General features: G+C 48.7%; 1 protein-coding gene across 7 annotated transcripts in view; it reads left to right on the top strand.

The window, feature by feature from the left end:
* The window catches only part of KIF9 (kinesin family member 9), a 45598-nt gene that overhangs the window by 19456 nt on the left and 5926 nt on the right, over nt 1-20216 (top strand). For 6 of the 7 annotated variants that reach the window (XM_043541716.1, XM_037891273.2, XM_043541719.1 and 3 more), the window contains 6 exons: nt 194-284; nt 1522-1652; nt 3948-4145; nt 5939-6147; nt 12351-12530; nt 14234-14349. In XM_043541716.1, coding sequence (XP_043397651.1) covers nt 194-284; nt 1522-1652; nt 3948-4145; nt 5939-6147; nt 12351-12530; nt 14234-14349 — 925 coding nt within the window. The remainder of the gene's footprint in view (nt 1-193; nt 285-1521; nt 1653-3947; nt 4146-5938; nt 6148-12350; nt 12531-14233; nt 14350-20216) is intronic. The other variant, XM_043541718.1, reaches the window with a different exon arrangement.

The raw sequence follows: 20216 nt of genomic DNA, 5'->3' as shown, positions 1-20216 counted from the left end.
AGAGGTGCATGAAGGAGAGTGGCTTGTGAAGAATGCAGGAAGCAGGAGGGGGAGTAGGAGGAAAGGAGAGCAGAGATAGACGTAGGGGTGATATTAGGCACGACTTTCCTTTGAAGTGTGACACATTTACAAGTTTGGGGCTGTATGAAATTTTCCCTTGAGCACAATGAAAAGGCCTGTTATCTCTCCCCAGCCAACAGGAGCAGGAAGTGGAAGCCAGACTACGAAACAAATACACCCTGATAGACAAAAGTGACTTTGTAGCCATTACTGCTGCTCAGAAGGTAGGGCTTTGGGACTTGACCTTCTGCCTCAAATTCTTCCTACCCTACTTGAGAGGAACCATTGAAATCTAAGGCCCTGAGCTACCATGGTGATGGGCATGAGAGCAGAACAGAGCTGGTACAAGTCAATAGAGCTGCACCAGTTTCCACCAGCAGAGAATCTGGCCGAGTATTTTAACAGGGTGGTTTATAAAATAGAGAAAAGGAAAATACACAAGAACTATTACATCAAAAATGCCTGCATGCATGTCTGTCTGTTGTAAAATACAAGGTTAGATCCTCTGTCCCTACTAGGCTCCCTTAGCACTGTTGGAGCAGCATAAAGGAAACTTACCCCACCCTAAAGGCAGATGTGGATTTCCTTGGGTAGCTTAGGATACAAGACATTTTTCACTATCAGCTTGTTTTTAGTTGGTCCTAACTTTCTGAAACTTTCACCTTCTGAGCTGATCACCTCCATGCTTCGACTATGCCTCAGTTTGTTCACTTATAAAATGGGTATAAGAATAATTATCTACCTTGCAGAGTTGTGGGGCTTAACTGTAGGCACTTTGAAATCCTTGGAAGAAAGGCACAATAGAAATGCGAAGTATTATTATGACACAAAACTGCCCAATCTCCAGGCAGTCCCCATTCCAGGCTTTAATTTAAAGCTGATTTGGAAAACAGAAATGAAATGTGAGTTAAGCAGATTTCTGTGCTGAATGGGCTATTTAGCCATGCTGTTGAGGCACTGACAGAAATCAGATTTTACGTATGAAATCCTCTTGCAAACTCCTCCTTCGTTGAATGAAGATAACCCAGAGTGCGTCATTCTCTGATTTTATTAGTGAACCATGAGGACAGCAAGATTTCTGGTATTTGTGAGGTGTCAGAATGAAGCATTCTGGGATATCATCAAAGAAACAGAAAATACAATAGGATTTAATAAAGGCGTGGGGAAGAAATTTTAAACATTAGTTTAAACCTATTTCTGTGATGTAAATCCCTACTTCCTCCAAACCTAGTTAGTGGGAGCATTCAGCACATGAATCTGAAAATAATTCCAAGGGCTTTTTTGCTTCTCAGTTCACCTTTAAGACAATTTTTTCCACCAAGGTGCCATGAGGTGAATCTGGATTTAGATTAAGGAATTGGACAGACTTACCCCTCTGAGCAAAGTATTTAGTTCTCACAAGCTGGACATCTGCAGGGCTAATACTTCTCTATTCACATCTTCACCCCTCTCTGTTTTCAGGCAGGCCTGGTCGATGCAGAGGGTCATCTAGTGGGGGAAGTGGATGGACAGGGCTTTGGGATTGGAGTGGCTCCTTTATCCAAACACGGCGGGAAGAAAGTTAAAGCCAAGAAAGCCAAAGAGCAGCTTAGGTGAGTTGACATGTAAAACAGCTGTTCCCTCTCCTGTAATCAGGTCTTTCTCCACTCATGAAAATCTTCCCTATGGCAGTGACATAACCAAGGATTTATGGGCTGCTTTACACCCACAGGGATAAGTAGCTACCCAAGGGAGAAGGCTGTGGAGAAACAGCCCCAATAGTCCTCATGATATTCTGTGTTTGTTTCAGTGAGGAGGTCCCGGCCTACCAGGATTGGTGTTGATACATGGTTGGGGCTTGGTCACAAAGACGATGGGCGGCGGATGAAGCTTCTCCTTGGGGAGGCTAGCCTCTGCCCCACCTCTTCTGGCCAAGGCACGTCCTTGCTCGCTGCTCTTAGCCCCCCCCCACACACACAATGGCCCTGGTTGGGGTGGGCGCGGAGGAGGCTGAGAGCTCGGCCCTGGCTGGGGTCAAGCTCTCAGCCTCAGCCCCTGGCTGAAGCTCCAAGCCCGGAGCCTCTCCCCCATTCCGCTCCTTCTGCCCACAGCCCCACCATAGCCCCACCCCATTCCACCCCTTCCCCCATGGCCCTGCCCCCATTCCACCCCCACTCTGCCTCTTCCCCCCCAGGCCCTGCCTCCATTCGCTCCTTCCCCTTCCTGCTGCTGCCCGAAGACCGGAAAAGCTCTGTGCCCCTGCCAAGGCCCCAGGGCCAAAACAGGAAGTGAGAGCTCCTTCAGCTCCTCCTCCTGTGGCTATAGCTAGGGTGACCAGACAAAAAGTGTGAAAAATCAGGACAGGGGGTGGGGAGTAATAGGGACCTACATAAGAAAAAGCCCTGAATATCGGGACTGTCCCTATAAAATCGGGACATCTGGTCACCCTAGCTGTAGCAGGGGGAGATTTTTCTGGGGGTCTCAAATCCACTACTGCCCCACTGGTGGCAGGAGATTTGGGGAGGCTTAGCCTCCCCCAGCCTCCATTACACACTGCCCATGAGAGACCAAACCTGCCCCTCAGAATGTGTCTTTGCACAGTCAGCGTAAGACTCAATCTGTTTGGTTTTGTGGAAGTCTGGTCTGGGCAGGATTTACTGCAAATGACTACTCATGTTTATTACGGGTAGCACCTAAGGATAAACCAGGAATGGGTCCCCATTGTGATAGGTGCTGTACAGACACAGAATAGTAGATAATCCCTCCCATGAAGAGTTTACAACCTAACTAGACCAGGCAGGAACAGGATGGGGAAGGGGTAGAACACACCAGCAGAGTGACCAATGTAATGGCAGCAAATGGCATGATTTTGTTGTTGGGTGGGTATAGTTAGAAGGGGATCAGCAAAATGGGAAGGGAAGGGGGGTGAGAGGGACAGGGTAGGGGAGGAGAGGGTAAGAGGAGCAGATGTGGAGTGAAGCTGAGCTAAAGAGACTAGCAGGAGGGTTGGAGCAAACAGCCCATCAGCACAGGGCAGAGAAAGTCCAGAGGCCCCTGTTCTAGCTGCTTCTGCTCCTGCTGGTGGCAGTCTCTGGCTGGTTTCTCCTTGCAGTTATTCCCCAAGACTGCATGGGGGAAGGAGGCCCCACCTCAGTCCTAGTACCCCTGAGTGGGGGGCATCTCCCCTGCACGTTTCTGGGTCCAGGAGGGGTGCTGGGGTGTGCTGCCCTGGTTGATGCCCGAGTACTTCTCCACACTAACATGCAGCTTCCATTGTCATCTCTTTCATCTCACACTGGGTGTCCCTTGCTGAACGGACTCACGGAGGCCAATTTAAGGAGACTCTCCACTCTTCTTCCTTAAACTGGACCGGGGGCTAAGCCAAGTCTTCTGGACTCTGCTACTGGGCTCCATTGAGGGTGAATGGGGGTCCGCTGCTGCTTGCTCCAAGCAGACACTTGTATATTCAGTCTCTTAATGTGCCCTAGCCAGGTCCGTGTAACCTGTGCATGCAAATGGACTTCTTGGGAACCTTCACAAGAAGCTGATCCTGTGTGTGCTGCTATTCCTACAGATTTTATATTCAGGGAGGTCCCTCTAGGTTTGCAAGTAAGGATCCGTGACAATAGAGACAATGGCTTCTGCCCCATTGAAGTTGGCAGAACTTTCACTGTTAACGTCAGAGGAGCAGGCTCAGACCTCCAGTTCTTGAATCCGAACTGCAGAAACCAGTTCGGATTCAAGAACTGGAGGTCTGAGCCTGCTCCTCTGACGTTAACAGTGAAAGTTCTGCCAACTTCAATGGGGCAGAAGCCATTGTCTCTATTGTCACGGATCCTTACTAGGATCCGTGTTTTAGTATCAGAGTTTTGTCATATGCAGGAAATTAACCATCTCTTTCCTCTTAGCCCCACTATCCGGAAGGAAGGATTAGGAAGCCCTGTTTTGGGGAAAGATCTGGATTTTGTTTCCCCATCAAAGAGTCAGCTGGTAACTTCCGCAAGGGATTTGGATGTGAAGGAGGGACTAATACGGGAGCAGGATGCAGCTAGTATTGAAACACATCGCTCGGAGTCAGTGCCCAGGGAGGATTCCCACCGACCGAGGTAACCTTTCACCTTAATGAGGCACTTTCTATTTGCAGAGCTAAACAGGTGGGTCATCAAGGTTGCAAAGCCAGACAAAGTGCCCACAGTTGCTGGGTCTGAGGAGGCTTGGTCTGTGATGGGGGCAGAGGGGCCAAGGCTGAGGAAGTAGTTTCTGTTTAGCAAAAGGGACATGTAGTGTTAGCTATCCTCACTCCAGGGTATTTTGGCCTAGGTTTCCTGCTTTTACACCTTGCTGTTTGCAGTGGTACTGTAATGGGGCACCATGCACATACATGGGGAGTGCTCGTGTGTGCATTTCAGTGGAGAAATACATAAGTGTGGTTTGTCTCCTGATTTTGGATCTATTTGATTTGGCATTCCTGTCACTTGCCAACTGGGGATTGACATTGCATCCCCGCTCTGGGTCTAGCTCCGATTAACTTTGAAGTGAGCTGATGGGTAAATTCTAGCCATCGCACCCGGCATCCACCCTGCTTCTGCTCTCTGCTGTCGAAAACACGTCCCTGCTGCCAGCAAAGGAAGCAGTCCCATTAGACGTGTTTTTCAGTAAGCAGTAGCAGCGCTTAAAATTTTGTTCTGAACTACTAAAATGTTACCATTGCTCAGTAACAGAGCTGGTGCTGCTTTGGGGCTTTACATTCGCAAACGCTTAACCCACATTAACTAATTAAGCCTCACATCCCCCTTGTGAGGTATGGATGTATTATCACCATTCTCATGGTGGGGATATAAAGGCATGACCAAGATCGGGCAGGATGCCATCTGACAGGCTTCTGTCTAGCTTTGTAGTCCCAATTTCTAGGGGATCAATACAGGGTAGGCTCCTTTAAGGTAAGAGATGAATGACTTGCCTGTGTCAGAAGACTTCTCTGAAGGTGAACCACTATTTCTATGGATTCACACTCCTCACCCCTCTTGTAGGTTCGCCCAAGGGCGTGGCTCCCTAGGGGATATCCATGGAAGGTTAGCCCAAGGGCGTGGCTCCCTAGGGGATACCATGGGAGGTTAGCCCAAGGGCGTGGCTCCCTAGGGGATATCATGGGAGGTTAGCCCAAGGGCGTGGCTCTCTAGGGGATACCATGGGAGGTTAGCCCAAGGGCGTGGCTCCCTAGGGGATACCATGGGAGGTTAACCTAATATGTAGATCCATAGAAAATACCAGCACCCTCATAGGTATTTGCTGACCTCTTTCTGGTTCTCCTCCCCTGGGTTCCCAGAGTGGCCTCAGAGGCAAGAAGACTCAGAAGTTTGGATCCATAAGATCCAACTTTCTGGGAAGATTCAACTGAGACAGCTGCTAGGGAACTTTGCTTCTGTGTAAGTAACTCTTCCTTCTTGGAGTGGTCGGGCTCGTCTACACTTAAAGGACTGCGCCTTTGCAGCTGCACCAGTGCAGCGCTTCAGTGAAGACGCTCTGTGTGCCAATGGGAGGGCTTCTCCCGCCAGCCCAGGTACGCCACCTTCGACAGGAGAGGCCCTCCCACTGCCATAGCACCGTCTCCACTGTGAGTTAGGTGCGTGTAACTGTGGCGCTCAGGGGGGCGGAAGAGCGTGTAGTCATACCAGCATGAATTGCTAGGATAGGCCAAGCCATCCAGGGAGAGAAGGAGGCATGAAAGTTAGCACAGTGAGAGCGCTGTGATGTTGCAAGTGTCGATAGATTCTGAAAGAGCCCCAAGAGATGTAATTTGCAGACATTGATTATCAGTCCACTCAGGTGCAATAAGTCAACCTGAAGCTGGAGCAACTGACCCTTCCTGTATTTTCTCCTTCTTTGAACCCTGGCGCAGTTCCCCTCCCTCTAAGCTGGTGGCATTTGAGGAGTTTAAAAACGAGCGAGGAAGTGAGATCAACCGGATCTTTAAGGAGAACAAAGCCATCCTCAGCGACAGGAAGAAGAAAGCAAGCGAGATCACCCACAGACTCAACCTAATAAAACAGGAGATGGACATCACCAAAGGAGCCCTTGGGGCTCAGAAGAAGGAGAGGGAGGAGCAGGGTAAGTGGCATATAGAATAGATCGGATAACACAGATCTGAGCAGGGAGAAGGGAGAGCTTGTCTCATTTCTCTGAGCTGTAACTGTTGGAACACATTACGTGCAGTGCTGGGTTTGCAGTGGCGCCATGGAGCCGGGCCCATGCTCAGAAGGGGCCCCGACCTGCTCTGCTTGCTGGCTCCCCCCAGCCCACCATTTGCTCCTCTTGGCCTGTAGGGTTGTGCAGGTTGTGAGGGGGTGTTGAGGGGGGGCCTCTGGCCATAGGGAGTCAGGGGGGTTGTTGCAGAGGTGCTGAATTTCTGATTTCCCCACAGGTGCTTGACCCCAAGGTCCTGCCACCCACCTCTTCCTGCCCCTGCTCCACCCCTGCCCCGCTTCTTCCTGCCCCATTCCGCACCCTCCCGCAGAGTGCCCCTGCTCCTTCCCCTCCCCCCAGCGCCCCCTGCTCGCTGCTGAGCAGCTGATCAGCGGCAGGCGGGCAGTGCTGGGGAGGAGCTGACTGCAGGGCTGCTGGTGGGTGCTGAGCACACACTGGGTTTTTTTTCTGTGGGTGCTCCAGCCCCGGAGCACCCACGGAGTCAGCACCTATGGGGTGTTGGGCAGGGGGTCTGTGTGGCGTGGCATGGGCTCGCCCCCGAGGGGAAGGGGCATGCTGGCAGCACAGGTCTGGGCGGGCCACTGTGCGTCTGGCAACTGCCGGTTTGTAAATAGTGCCCTTGCACTGGGCTGGGCGGAGCGGGGCCACTCCTGCCATGCCATGCCCCATTGCCCCGGCTGGCCCCTCGCTCTGGGCACTGACCTCCCTGCACCATGCTCCATTGCCCCTATGGGGGCCCACAAATATGTTTGGCGCCAGGCCCACAAAATGTTAATCCGGCCCTGATTACATGACACCATTTGTGCCACAGGCTGGAGTGGCAGCCAAAGGGGCCTATGCTGCAGCTCTTCAACCTGGCCTTTGGTTCAGCAGCCAGTTCCACTGCCTTATTGCCTTGCCCTTCAACCACACGGAGCCCAGTCACTCAGGCTTTCTGCAGCTGAAGTGAGTTTCAGCCAGACTGAACACAAAGATATAGGGTCGAATTCTCCACATGGACTTCAGCGGAGTTATGCTGGCATAAAATTGGTGAAATGAAATGGAGAATTAGGCCAATGCACTGTAAAACCCATTAGATGTAGGGTTTCTAGTACCACGCTAGAGTAATGGTAACTTTGTTTCTGGGTAGACATCATTCTATTTGATTTGGTGGGTCTGGATCAGTCCCTGACATACGAAACACCACTCTCCCCGTTTGCGTGAGAATGTCTCAAGCATAAAACGCTCTAAAACAAAAAAAACGGAAATAAGACTCTAAAAGGCGTCAAATTTGAAGAAGTGTCAATTCTTTCAGGCCCTGGTCCTGCAGCTTGTTGCTCGTTGTTACTGCTACACCGGTATGCTGTCAGGCAGTTCATAGAGTCAGAGATTGTAAGCCCAGAAGGGACCACTGTGATCATCTAGTCTGACCTCCCAAATAACACAGGCCAGAGAACGTCCCCACAATAATTCCTAGAGCAGAGCTTTTAGAAAACCATCCAATTTTGATTTAAAAATTGTCAGTGATGGAGATCCACTATGACCCTTGGTAAATTGTTCCAACAGTTAATTACTCTCATCATTAAAAATATACACCTTATTTTCAGTCTCAATTTGTCTAGCTTCAACTTCCAGCCGTTGGACCATTATACCTCTCTCTGCTAGATTGAAGAGCTCATTATTAAGTATTGTTTCCCATGTAGCTACTGACAGACTAATCAAGTCAGCCCTTAACCTTCTCTTTGTTGATTGCTAGATTGAACTCCTCGAGTCTATCACTATCAGGCATGTTTTCTAATCCTTTAATCATTCTCACGGCTCTTCTCTGAACCCCTCAAATTTATCAACATCCTTCTTGAATTGTGGGCACCAGAACTGGACACAGGATTCCACTAGCAATCACACCAGTGTCAAATACAGAGGTAAAATAACCTCTCTGTTGCTACTTGAGATTCCCCTGTTTATGAATCCCAGGATCACATTAGCTCTTTTGGCCACAGAGTCACACTGGGAGCTCATGTTCAGCTGATTGTCCACCATGATCCTCGAAGCTTTTTCAGCATCACTGCTTTCCAGGGTAGGTCCCCCATTCCGTAAGACTGGCCTTCATTCTTGTTCTCAAATGTATCAGGGCCTCAGTGATTTAATACTGAAGCTGTGACTGCACTTCAGTGTCTCTTCTCTTATCCACAGCTTGTATATGCTTATGGCTCAGCGGGCTTTTTTCACTTTGATGCTTTCAGAACTGGCCAGGTAACACTCCAAACAAGAGAAGAGAAAAAGCACCTTCAGTTATATAGATAAGACATGGAACAAACTAAGTCAACGCAACAACGTGCTTGAGATTTTATACCCATAACAGTCGGGACATTCAGTGCTGCAGCAAAATAGCAGAACTGAGTTAATGCCAGCCAAAGGGATCCAGGGGGATCAGAAGGGCTTTTCTAATTGTAAAGGAAGTGCCAGACAGAAAGCAGGCCCACTAATAAATGAACAGGGGAATCTTATTTACTGTGCACCACCTTCTAATAACCTCCCAGTGAATCGCATCCTACTCCACATGTCATCTCATTGAGGTCACTGCGCTGAAGTCACACTTGTGGAGGGAGGTGCTGCTCAGTGCGAAAGAGGGTATCAGAACCTGCCCCGACACTAATTGGACTCTCCTGGTTTTCACCTCTGTACACACAGAGAGATTTTTGCCCAATCATTATGGCAACTTTTTTACCAGGAGCATCTTCATGTAGGGTCCAGTTCTGCAAAGTGCTGAGCTCTCTTGGCTAGCTAATGCAAAGATCCTGAAGTGACTTCTGCCCCTGTTGAAGTCATAATGAAATGAGGGTGTTTAGCACCTCATAAGATCAGTCCCTTAGTTTGGTGACTTGGGTCTTTACTCTTGTATTTCATATCTACAAACTGGTTTATTCTGGAAGCTGGAAATCACTAAAGTAACATGATCAGAGGCAAACATTAGAGGCACAACTGCAAACTCTCCTGATGCGAAGGCAAGACAGGAAGAATAGTAAGAGGCCAATATGGCTCCATCAGGAACTCTTTAATGACCTGACAATCAAAAAGAAATCCCACAAAAACATGGACAAATTGGTAAAGAGGAGTAGAGAAGAATAGCACAAGCATGTAGGGAGAAAATCAGAAAGGCTAAGTTACAAATGAGTTACACCTAGCAAGGGACATAAAAGGAAATAAGAAGTTCTTTAAATACATTAGGAGGAAGAGAAAGATGAAGGAAAGTGTAGGTCCTCTACTTAGCAGGGAAGGAAAACTAATAACTGATGACATCAAGAAGCCAGAGGTGATTAATGTCTATTTTGCTTCTGTTTTTACCAAAAGGTTAATGGGACCAGGTACTCAACACAATATAAACAAGGGGGAAGGAACATAAGCCAAAATAGGAAGAGAAAAGGTTAAAGAATATTGATACCAGTTAGGTATGTTCAGGTCAGCAGGGCCTGATGAAATTCATCCTAGGGTTCATAAGGAACTAGCTGAAGCAGTCTCAGAACCAACAGTGATTATCTTTGGGAAACCATGGAGGACAGGCGGGGTCCCCGAGGACTGGAGAAGGGCAAACATAGTACAGTAAAAGCTGTGTTATCTGGCACTTTGTCAATCAGAAAGCTCTATTAACCAGCATTTCAGATATCTCCCAATACAAATGTTCAGTCTAGTAACTGGGACTATTATACTGCCCAGGAGGTTGTGCAATTGCATATTCTGCACTCTACTTTTATGCAAAAGAGGCAGAAGACGAGCAAACAAGCTAATATCAAGGATTTATTCAAAAAAGCAGCTTCCAGGGTGTGTCATTGGGCTGAATCTGTAATGACCCCATCTCCTACACTTTCTACATCTACAATAATTGAAGTTGATAATGATGACCCTGAGGCACTGCAAGATCCTGAAGTGACTTCTGAATAATCAATGGAAGATTAAAGGATGTTCAGTATAGTTTTGGGGTTAAGCGTATTTTTAGTCATCTGGGTGTATGCCATGCGCTGCCCGTAGTGATATGTAGTATCATAAAATAACCTCCTGTATAGAAAACTTAACCTGTGTACACCTAAGTGCTTCAAGAAACCAACCACTCTGCAGGGCAGTACTACTACTGGATTGTTGAGTACCTGTAAACTATTTTATACTTCGTTCATTTTATTGTATTCTAATTCTTTGAAAATTGGTTCCATTGGTAAGTATAACTCTTAACCAACCAGAATTTTTGATTAACCGGCACCCCCCATTCTCCCAACATGCCGGATAACAAAGCTTTTACTGTATCTATCTTTAAAAGGGGGAACAAAGAGGACCCGACAATTATGGACCATTTAGCCTAACTTTGATACCTGGAAAGATACTGGAATAAATTATTAAACAATCAGTTTGTAAGTACCTAGAGGATGATAGAGTTATAAGGAACAGCCAGTATGGATTTGTCAAGAACAAATCATGCCAAGCCAACCTAATTTCCTTCTTTGACAGGGCTACTGGCCTAGTGGCTGGAGGGAAAGCAGTAGACATGGTGTGTATTTTGATTTGAGTGAGGCTTTTGACACAGTCCCACATGACATTCTCAAAAGCAAATGGGGGAAATGCGGTCTAGATGAAATTACTAAAAGATGGGTGCACAACTGGTTGAAAGATTGTATTAAAGAGTAATTATCAATGGTTTGCTGTCAAACTGGGAGAGCATATCTAGTGGGGTTCCACAGTGGTCAGTCCTGGGTCTGGTACTATTCAATATTTTCATTAATGACTTGGATAATGGAGTGGAGAATATCTTATAAAATTTGCTGATGACATTAAGCTGGGAGGGATTGCAAGCACTTTGGAAGACAGGATTTGAATTCAAAACAGCCTTGACAAATCAGAGAATTAATCTGAAATCAACAAGATGAAATTCAGTAAAGATAATTGCAAAGTATTACACTTAGGAAGGAAAAATCAAATGGGCAATGAAAATGGGGAATAACTGGTTAGGCAGTAATACTGCAGAAAAGGATCTGGGGGTTATAGTGGATCACAAATTGAATATGAGTCAACAATGTGATGCAGTTGTAAAAAAGGCTAATATTATTCTGGGGTGTATTAACAGGAGTGTCGTATGTAAGACACAGGAGGTAATTGTCCTGCTCTACTCAGCACTGGTGAGGCCTCAGCTGGAGAACTGTGTCCAGTTGTGGGTGCCACACTTTAGGAAAGATGTGGACAAATTGGAAAGAATCCATAGGAGAGCAACAAAAATGATAAAAGGTTTAAAAAAATAAAACTTGTGAGGAAAGGTTAAAAATAACTGGGCATGTTTAGTTTGAGGGGGGACCTGATAACAGTCTTCAAATATGTGATGGGCTGTTCTAAAGAGGGTGGGGATCAGTTTTGTTCTCCATGGCCATTGAAAGTAGGACAAGAAGCAATGGGTTTAATCTGCAGCAAGGGAGATTTAGGTTAGATATTAGGAAAATTTTTCTAACTATAAAGACAGTTAAATTCTGGAACAGGCTTCCAAGGGAGGTTGTGGAATCCCCATCACTGGTAGTTTTTAAGAACTGGTTGAACAAATGCCTGTCATGGAGGATCTAGATTTATTTGGTTGTGCCTCAGCTCAGGGGACTGGACTTGATGACCTCTCGAGGTCCCTTCTAGCCCAACATTTCTCGGATTCTATGGAACTATGAGCAAGGGGAGAGGTTTTTAATGTGGGAGGTAGCTGGATGCTAATGGTCTCTGCGGGGTGACCAGTTTATCTTCAATGTCTTGCCTTAACGTGCCAGTCCTGCTCTCAGTGACATCAGTGAGAGTTTTGCAATAGGAACAATGTATGCAAGCCCTTCACACAGTCTGTCTTGCAAGAGTTAGCAGGGCAACCCAATCGGCCCACTCTTAGTCAGGTACCTCTTGGATTAGGGAGGTATCATAGAAGATTAGGGTTGGAAGAGGAACTGAGATCTCCGCTAGTTCAGGAGTTCAGTAACCACTCCATCCCCATGCCACTGGGGGTAGAACAGTGTGTCTAAAGAAATGTCAGCTGTGTGGTCAACCTCCATGTATGATCCCTGTTCTTTGGCACTCTCCTTCCACTCATGAGAACCTGTCACATCCTTCTCACCCTGCAGGGGAGTATGTGAATGAGGAAGGACAGATCATAATTGATGAGGAGGAATTTTTACTGGTCATGAAACTTAAGGATCTGAAGAAACAGTACAGGTCTGATTTCGATGAACTGCGGGATCTGAAAGCAGAAGTCCAGTACTGTAAGCATCTGGTGGATCAGTGCCGCAACAGACTAATCTCAGGTACTCATGTTGCTGGCCAGAGGTTTGGAAATGGCATGTACTTTCGCTGGTGAATTTGACAGCACTCAGATCTCTCAGCCCTGCATTGTGCTCACAGAACAGATGGGCATATATTTAAATGACATCATTTGCCCCTGCAAAATTGGAAGCCTCTAAAATTCAGGGACCCTTGAGTCCCAGTGACCCTGTAATGTGGTTTTGTTAATCACCATTGCAGCTCATATTTTATATATGTTACTCAATTTCTAATGAGACACTTAGCTCCTACAGATTCTGTTCCTCCCATGTTAACACAGTTGCTTCTGGATCAGATGCCGAGATGCAACTAGTAAGCATTGAATTCAGTGGGGCCAGGATTTCACCCATCGTTTTGTTTGACACAGAGGCTTGTGGTGCAAGCACAGCACTGGGCCAAGGCTGAACCAGGTGCTGCAATTTTTGCACCATTCTGAAGCCCGTAAGAGTTCGGTGTGCCTCAAGTCCCCGTGTTGCAGGATGTGGCATTGGTCCATACATTTTGGCATGCACCTCCTCACTGGTACCCTCCTCACTCGGATGACACTTGTTTCTGGTATGAGTTAACTCGGACATATATGCAGCACCCCATCTGAGGCACCCAGTTTGGGCCTGGGTCTATGCTTGGGGCCTGGATTTGACCAGTATGTTTGATGACATTAGATGTATCAAAGTGCTTAGCATTTGGAAACTGTGCAAAGCTCTGTTTTCTACAAACATGCCGGGGCACAAGCTTGCATCTCTCAGGAGCAGCCCACACTGAAACAACTGCCTTGTGTTATTCAGGTAAGTACACATAGGGCCAATTCCTAACCACGCGGAAGGTTTTGCCATTGGCTTAAGTGGGATCAGGATTTGGCCCATATTTGGAGCTGCTGATGTCTATGTTAATTTGAATGTGCAAACAACAGTGTGACCGTTCGTATGAACGCACTTGGTGTTTTCATGGAACGCGAGGTGACTCGTTCGGACCAGGGTATAAAGTCAGTGGTGTTATAGTCATGTCAGTAGTGCCTAGGAAAAGCAGGGCTCTGGTTTGGCTTTCTTCATTCTTCCATACTTTCCAGGACACAAAACAAACGCAGGACATTCCTGGGGGTTACTGTGCTTCTCAGGACTTAATTCCCTCAGATTAGGCCCTGAGGCAGAGCATGCCAGAGGAATGAGGCTTTAGAGACGTGTGCCTGGGAAATGCATATTATTAGAAATAAGAACAAGTTCCAGCCGCGCTGCTCTGCCTCTTGTGCATTCTCAGTTGCTATTATGGGATGGCAAGGCGCTATGATGCTCATTTAGCACTGGAGGCGAAGTCTGACCAAAAATGTGCTGACTGCTTAAAATTGCTTCTTCCAAATTTCCAAATGTCAGATTGAAAACTTCTCATCTCTAGCACTGTGTAGGAAGAGTGACCTCTAAAGGCCACTCAGATAGTTCTAATCTCCACGTTCCCTATAGCTGTCACAGGGGGCAGAGACTGTGCCTGCTTCCCATTTAAAGGTGGAGGAATATGACCAGGCCCTAAACAGCATATTTCAACTGATGGCACCATTCGGGTCACTAACTATGGTACAGATTTAGACTATTGTGGAGGTGCATGTCTAGTCATTGTGCAGCGTGCCAGGAAAAATACAAACCTGGCCCCCTTTGTTACCACAGCCCTGGTTATTGTCCCCTACTTTGTCTTACAGAATTTGAAATCTGGTACAATGAGTCCTTCCTTATCCCTGAGGATGTGCAGGAAGCTATAAAGCCTGGAGGCAACATCAGACCTGGAATGATTCCCATGAACAGAGTCCTGTCTCTGGTGAGTTGTGCTGGGGAGTCCTGCCTTCCCTCCCTGCTTGACTGCGGTGTGTCATACTGTCGTCACAGGGACTACCAGTCCTGGTTGGAGGAGGGAGGTTTGCAGCTTTGGCCCTTTTTGGGGTCAGTGAGGTGTAGCACTGGGACACCAGCCGGGGGAAGCAGACGGCAGCTACTGGCACATGTCTTGTTTTTGTGGTATTGTTTTCTCTTATTCATGGTCACACTAACAAAACATCTATTGATCCAAGTGCATGACCATCCGCTTGATGTCAACAATCAGGCGAGTGGTCAAGGCGGCACAGGGAGTAACTGAGGGGTTGTTTCTAGTGTCTATCATCAACTAAATTAAGAACATAAGAACGGCCATACTGGGTCAGACCAAAGGTCCATCTAGCCCAGTATCTTGTCTTCCGACAGTGGCCAATGCCAGGTGCCCCAGAGGGAATGAATAGAACAGGTCATCATCAAGTGATCCATCCCCTGTCGCCCATTCCCAGGTTCTGGCAAACAGAGGTTTGGGACACCATCCCTGCCCATCTTAGCTAATAGCTATTGATGGACCTATTCTCCATGAACTTATTTAGTTCTTTTTTGAACGCTGTTAGTGTCTTGGCCTTCACAACATCCTCTGGCAAGGAGTGCCACAGGTTGACCGTGTCTTGTGTGAAGAAATACTTCCTTTTGTGTGTTTTAAACCTGCTGCCGATTAATTTCATTGGGTGACCCCTAGTTCTTGAATTGTCATGTCTCCACCTACTGGCCATTGCCACTTAGCCAGACCGCTGTAGAGAGATGCAATCCCTGAACTTTTCTCCTGCCTGAGCATGGGCAGTTCTCCTAACTGTTCTCATTCTCCAACCCTTTTCTCATTAGTGTTGCTCTCCTCTGAATGCTCTCTCCAGGCTTCTTCTTTTTTTAAAATGTGGGATTCAAAACTATAATGTTGTTTGACATTGACTTGGTGCCACCAATCCCAGAGAAGCTCAAAACACGTCTCATCCTATACACATACAGTACCACTGAAATGCAGCTACCTCTGGGGTATACCATGACAGCTGAGAACAAACAGTATTGAGAAGGGTGGAGTTACTTTGTATTACATATTTGCATTCTCCCTGTTTAACCCTTGCAGATCCTGACCATAGCAAGGGGATCTGGCGGGTTTACTTTTTTAGAAGAAAAGTTGAAAAGGAATTATTTTGCTACCAAGTGTACCCTTATTTGGAATATAAAGCTCAGAGTTAAGCGTTACCTCCCAAACTGCTCTAGAAAGACACATTAGAGTGTTTTTCAAGGGCAGTCGTGGTAGGCACCTTCCCTCCCTATTGAATTACTCCACCTCCAGTGTATAAAGAGCAGGTATAAAGTGAGGGCAAATGAAACAGGTTTGTTATTAGTTATCGTTGAACTACAGACAAATACTTATACAAGGATCATGATAGATTTAAAAAAATAAAAATAGGTGTTAACTCTGTCCAGAAGAGCCCAAAGGGGATAAATACTCAGAGTGAATGCGCCTATTGAAGTCACTGGCAAAACTCCCATAATGCCAATGGGACTAGATTTCACTGTTCACATATACAAGAAGACACATCAAAAGTAACTTCTGTTAGAAGTAACGTAACCCTGTCTAGTTCTAGGACTATTCAGAAGTTGGACCAACCTCATCTCACCTAGTCTTGGTTTACCCGGTCTCTAGGCTTCTCTTCCAACACCTCTTAAAGGAGAAAACCAGCTAAGGTCATGCAGCCTAGAGTCAGCAGTTCAGATGTCCTGGCTTCTCCTGTGCTGTTTACCAGTCCACCAAACACCTCTTTGAAGTGTGTTTTCTAGCTCTGGGCTCCCAACTTTGAATCAAAACCTTTCTCCACACAGGCTTCCTGAGTGGTTTCCAACCCCGGACTATTTGTCCTCCTTACGAGTCGAGCCCAAAAGGTGTGTAGAATGTGCCTTGCAGCTCCCTCTGACTTTGGATGCTACAGGTTTACATCACAAAGATGCCTCTAGTAATACAACCCGGTGCAGCAGTTGCTTTGCTTTTCCTTTGGCAAGGCATTGAGTTATTCTTTTCTATTCAGTAAGCTCCAGCTCTGTCTCTGTGGGAGCATCACCCAGGCCTGTGCCCTTTGGTGTATAGTGGGGTATTTGATCATTTCGTCCTGCTTTGAACCATTTTGCATTTGTCTGTATTGAATTTTAATTTAATGATTCCAACCCATTGCTCCAATGCCCTGGAGCGCCCCGTTCTGGGCAAGCATGCTTCTGCAGCACTCTACGGGCCTGTGTTTCCCTCACAAATTAGGGTTTCCAGATTTGGATTACACCAGGATTATCTGCATTTATGCCCAACCCAAGTTTCTTTATTGGTACAGGGTCACCTTATCCCTCCCCCAAACAGGAGGATTTACGTTGTTCTAAAACCCAGCGTCCAAGGACAACAGCAGTCTCTCCTCCTTACAGTTCTCCCCGTTCACCCATTCTCAGGGCTCGCTCGATGGAGACAAGCTGAATCTCTAGCCCAGGATTCAAACACCGTCCTTTAATATTATAGGTCCTGCCACCTTTTCCCAGCTGGTGCCTTTTCAGGGCTCTGGCCCTGGAGACAAGCTTCTTCTCTAGCCCAGAACTCCAGGTGCTTCTTACCAGGCTCAGCATCTTCCTCTCTTCCCCAAACACTCTCCTTACTCTTGTGCTTGGAGGGTTTGGCAGGCAGCCCTTCACCCCTGCTGCTGTGTCCCTCTTGATAAGGCAGAGGTGCTTTCCCTTTAGCCCAGTTGGGCAAGTGATAATCAGTCACAGGTGCACTAGCCTCCCCTGCTCCCTTTTAAAGGGCCAGTCACCCTCTGACATTCATACTGTAGATTTTAGCCCATTCTCCATCCAATTTCTGACCCCTCCCATCTTTATATTGTTCATAAACTTGACTTCCACGTTCTCCAAGCCGTTCATGAGAAGACAGAATATATTCCTGAGGGTGCTCACTTGAGACCTGACCCAGCACTCTCCCAATCACTGTCAGATTTGGGTATCCTTCAAACGCACATTTCTCTTCATTGTCCTTACGCCCTCCATGCTGGCGTGCTGGACAAGTGCTGGGAGGAGAGATTAGAAGGTGGGCATTAAAGGAGAGGGCTGTTCAGATAAACACATAGGTGGGTGTCTGTCCGCCAGCTCCAGTGAGTCAAAACCCACCATGCACATGTGGCATTAGACTTTAGACTGGGCAGATTAGTCCTTTTTCTGCTCCAAGAAGCCCCATGTCGTTCTTCCAGCCTGCCGCGGAGAACAGGTTATCCTGGATGCAGATATCGATAGAGCACAGCCATGAGAAGATGCGGAGTTGCTCCTTGCCTATACCCGCTGGTGTGACCGGCCAACAGAGAAATGATGGAACCTCCTGTCAGAGTCTGACTGGCCGCCTGTAAACTGCCCAGGGTTCCTCATATACCCCAGGCACTGAAAGGGAAAGAGCTCTCTCATCTCCAGTCCATGTCTTTCTCGCCTTTTATAGGGCCCCCAAGATCATACTATCTGAGTGCAGTATCACAGGAGACTAACTTCCATTCATGTGAAGGGCCTAGACTGCCCTTAATTGATAAGAGAATCACCTCTTCCATTTGCTGTCGCAGATACGTCTGCAGCCTCCTGTCTAATCCTTCGTTGTTCATATAGGGCTGGGGCGCATTCACCAGCAGAGCGCCCCCCTCAGGTCAGGACACAGCATTGCAGGGACTTGTCCCACTCTGTCGCCCCCCTTTTGTCAGCTGATCTGTTTCTGCAGTTGTCAGTTCTGGGTAGTTCAGCCTCTGGACCGGTCACAGGTAAAGCGCGATCCCATCCCAGCAGCACCGGGTTTACCATGGCGCCGGGCCCAGAAGCAGAAGAGGCCCTGGCCAGCCCGATCGCCCGGCCAGAAAAGCTGCCCCTGTCCCTTCTCCGCCTCCTCCCACCCCTGCTCCGCCACAGCCCCGCCTCCCCTCCGCCCCTTCCCCCTTTCAATGAAGTCACACAAATGAGGGTCATTCTTGTCAGTTGCCAGCTTGTGCAGATCAAGGAGTGACTGGTTCACATTCTTTTCCAGGTGCAAGGCACACTCCATTGCTGTCAACCCATTCTCCCAATCATCACGATCTGGTTTCTTGATGTCCCCTTCCCCCCCTCCCCGCACTCACGGGGCAGCGAGAAGTGGAGCGACCCAGCCCTGGCCCACTCCACCCCGCCAGCTTGTGCTGTAGGAGCGGTTCCCCTCTGCCCCCCAAGCCTGGGGAGGAGATGGAGCGGTGGGGATTGGGGAAGAGGCGGAGGGAAGGAAGGGGGTGGGATGAGGAGGAGATGAAGAGGTGGGGAAGGGGCATGGGATGAGGAAGAGAAGGGGATAGGGGAAGCAGGGGCAGTGGGAACAAAAGGGGTGGGGTGGGGAGGAGATGGGGCAGTGGGGAAGGGGCAGGGGATGGGGAAGAGAAGAGAAGGGGAGGGGGAAGCGGGGGCAGGGGGAAGAGGCAGTGGGGAAGGAAGAGGGTGGGGTGGGGAGGAGATGGGACAGTGGGGAAGGGGCAGGGGATGGGGAAGAGAAGGGGAGGGGGGAAGCTGGAGCCCAGCCTGCGGCGTCCCCTTGGCAGAAGCTGGGGCCCCCCTGTTCAGCAGGCCCATCGAACCCTCACCCTGACAAGCCCCACCTCCCCTGCATCTGTACCACCCCGATGAGCCCCCCCAGACACCCTGCCCACTGAGCCCCAACCACCTGCACCTGGACCCCCACCCAAATGAACCCCACCTCCCCTGCACCTAGACCCCCCCCCACTGAGCCCCAAACACCTTCACCTGGATCCCCTGCACAGTCCCACTGCCCCTGCACCTGGAACCCCCCAATGAGCCCCTGTGCATCCAGATCTCCCACTGAGCCGCCTGCACCCAGACTGCCCCACAGAAAACTCTCTTAACCCACCTGGATCCCCCCACACTAAATCCCTCTGCACTTGGCTCCTGCTGCCGGGCTGAGCCTGCTCACCCACGCCTGGTGGGCCTGGCACAGGGGGGCAGGGCCCCAGGGTGTTTCTGGGGCAGGCCTGGCCCTTGCACTATGTCAGGGTCGGGTGCATCCTCACTGCTGAGTCCCTGTCCCAAGGTGGGGTCAGGAGAGGCTGCAGGGTGATCTCCCACCTCCATGCAACCTGTGGCCTGTGCTCCCCACTGCTATGTTGGAGCCTCCACATTTATTTATTGACAAGTAAAATTTGCAGAATTTTAAAATATTGTGTGCAGAATTTTTAATTTTTTGGTGCAGAATCCCCTCAGGAATCTGGGGTGCTGTGCAGCTGTGATGGTGGGACTGTTAGGAAGGTGGTGGGCAGTGGGGAGGTGTATGGGCGGGGAGTGCTGGGCGAGCAGTGTGGTGTGCAAGGGTGCTGTGCAGTTGTGGTGGGAGGCCAGCCGGGGAGGTCTCTGGGAGGGGTGAGGGCTGGACCTAGAGATCTGTGGTGGAGGTCTCTGGGCAAGGGGGCGCTGGGCATAAGGGTGAGGCACTGGGCAGGGAGGTGGTGTGGTGCGGTACGGGCCTGCCCTCAAGGGAAGGGGCATGCTGGCAGCATAGGGCTGGGCAGGCCAGTGTGCTTCTGGCAGCTGTAGGTTCGTAAACAGTGCCCTCCTGCTGGGCTGCGCAGAGCGGGGCTGCTCCCGCCACGCTGTGCCTCATTGCCCCCAGCCTGCCCTTCACTCTGGAGACTGACCATCCCGCCCCCCTGCACCTTGCCCCATGGGGGCCCACAAATATGTTTGGCCCTGGGCCCACAAAAAGTTAATCCGGCCCTGCATTCCAGGGTAACCAAAGTCTCACTAAAGAATCCAGTTACATGTCCAAACAATGAA

This window comes from Chelonia mydas, chromosome 2 (genome assembly GCF_015237465.2).
Source record: "Chelonia mydas isolate rCheMyd1 chromosome 2, rCheMyd1.pri.v2, whole genome shotgun sequence".
In the NCBI taxonomy this organism is placed as follows: Eukaryota; Metazoa; Chordata; order Testudines; family Cheloniidae; genus Chelonia; species Chelonia mydas.
This window is presented reverse-complemented; position numbering and strand designations above follow the sequence as displayed.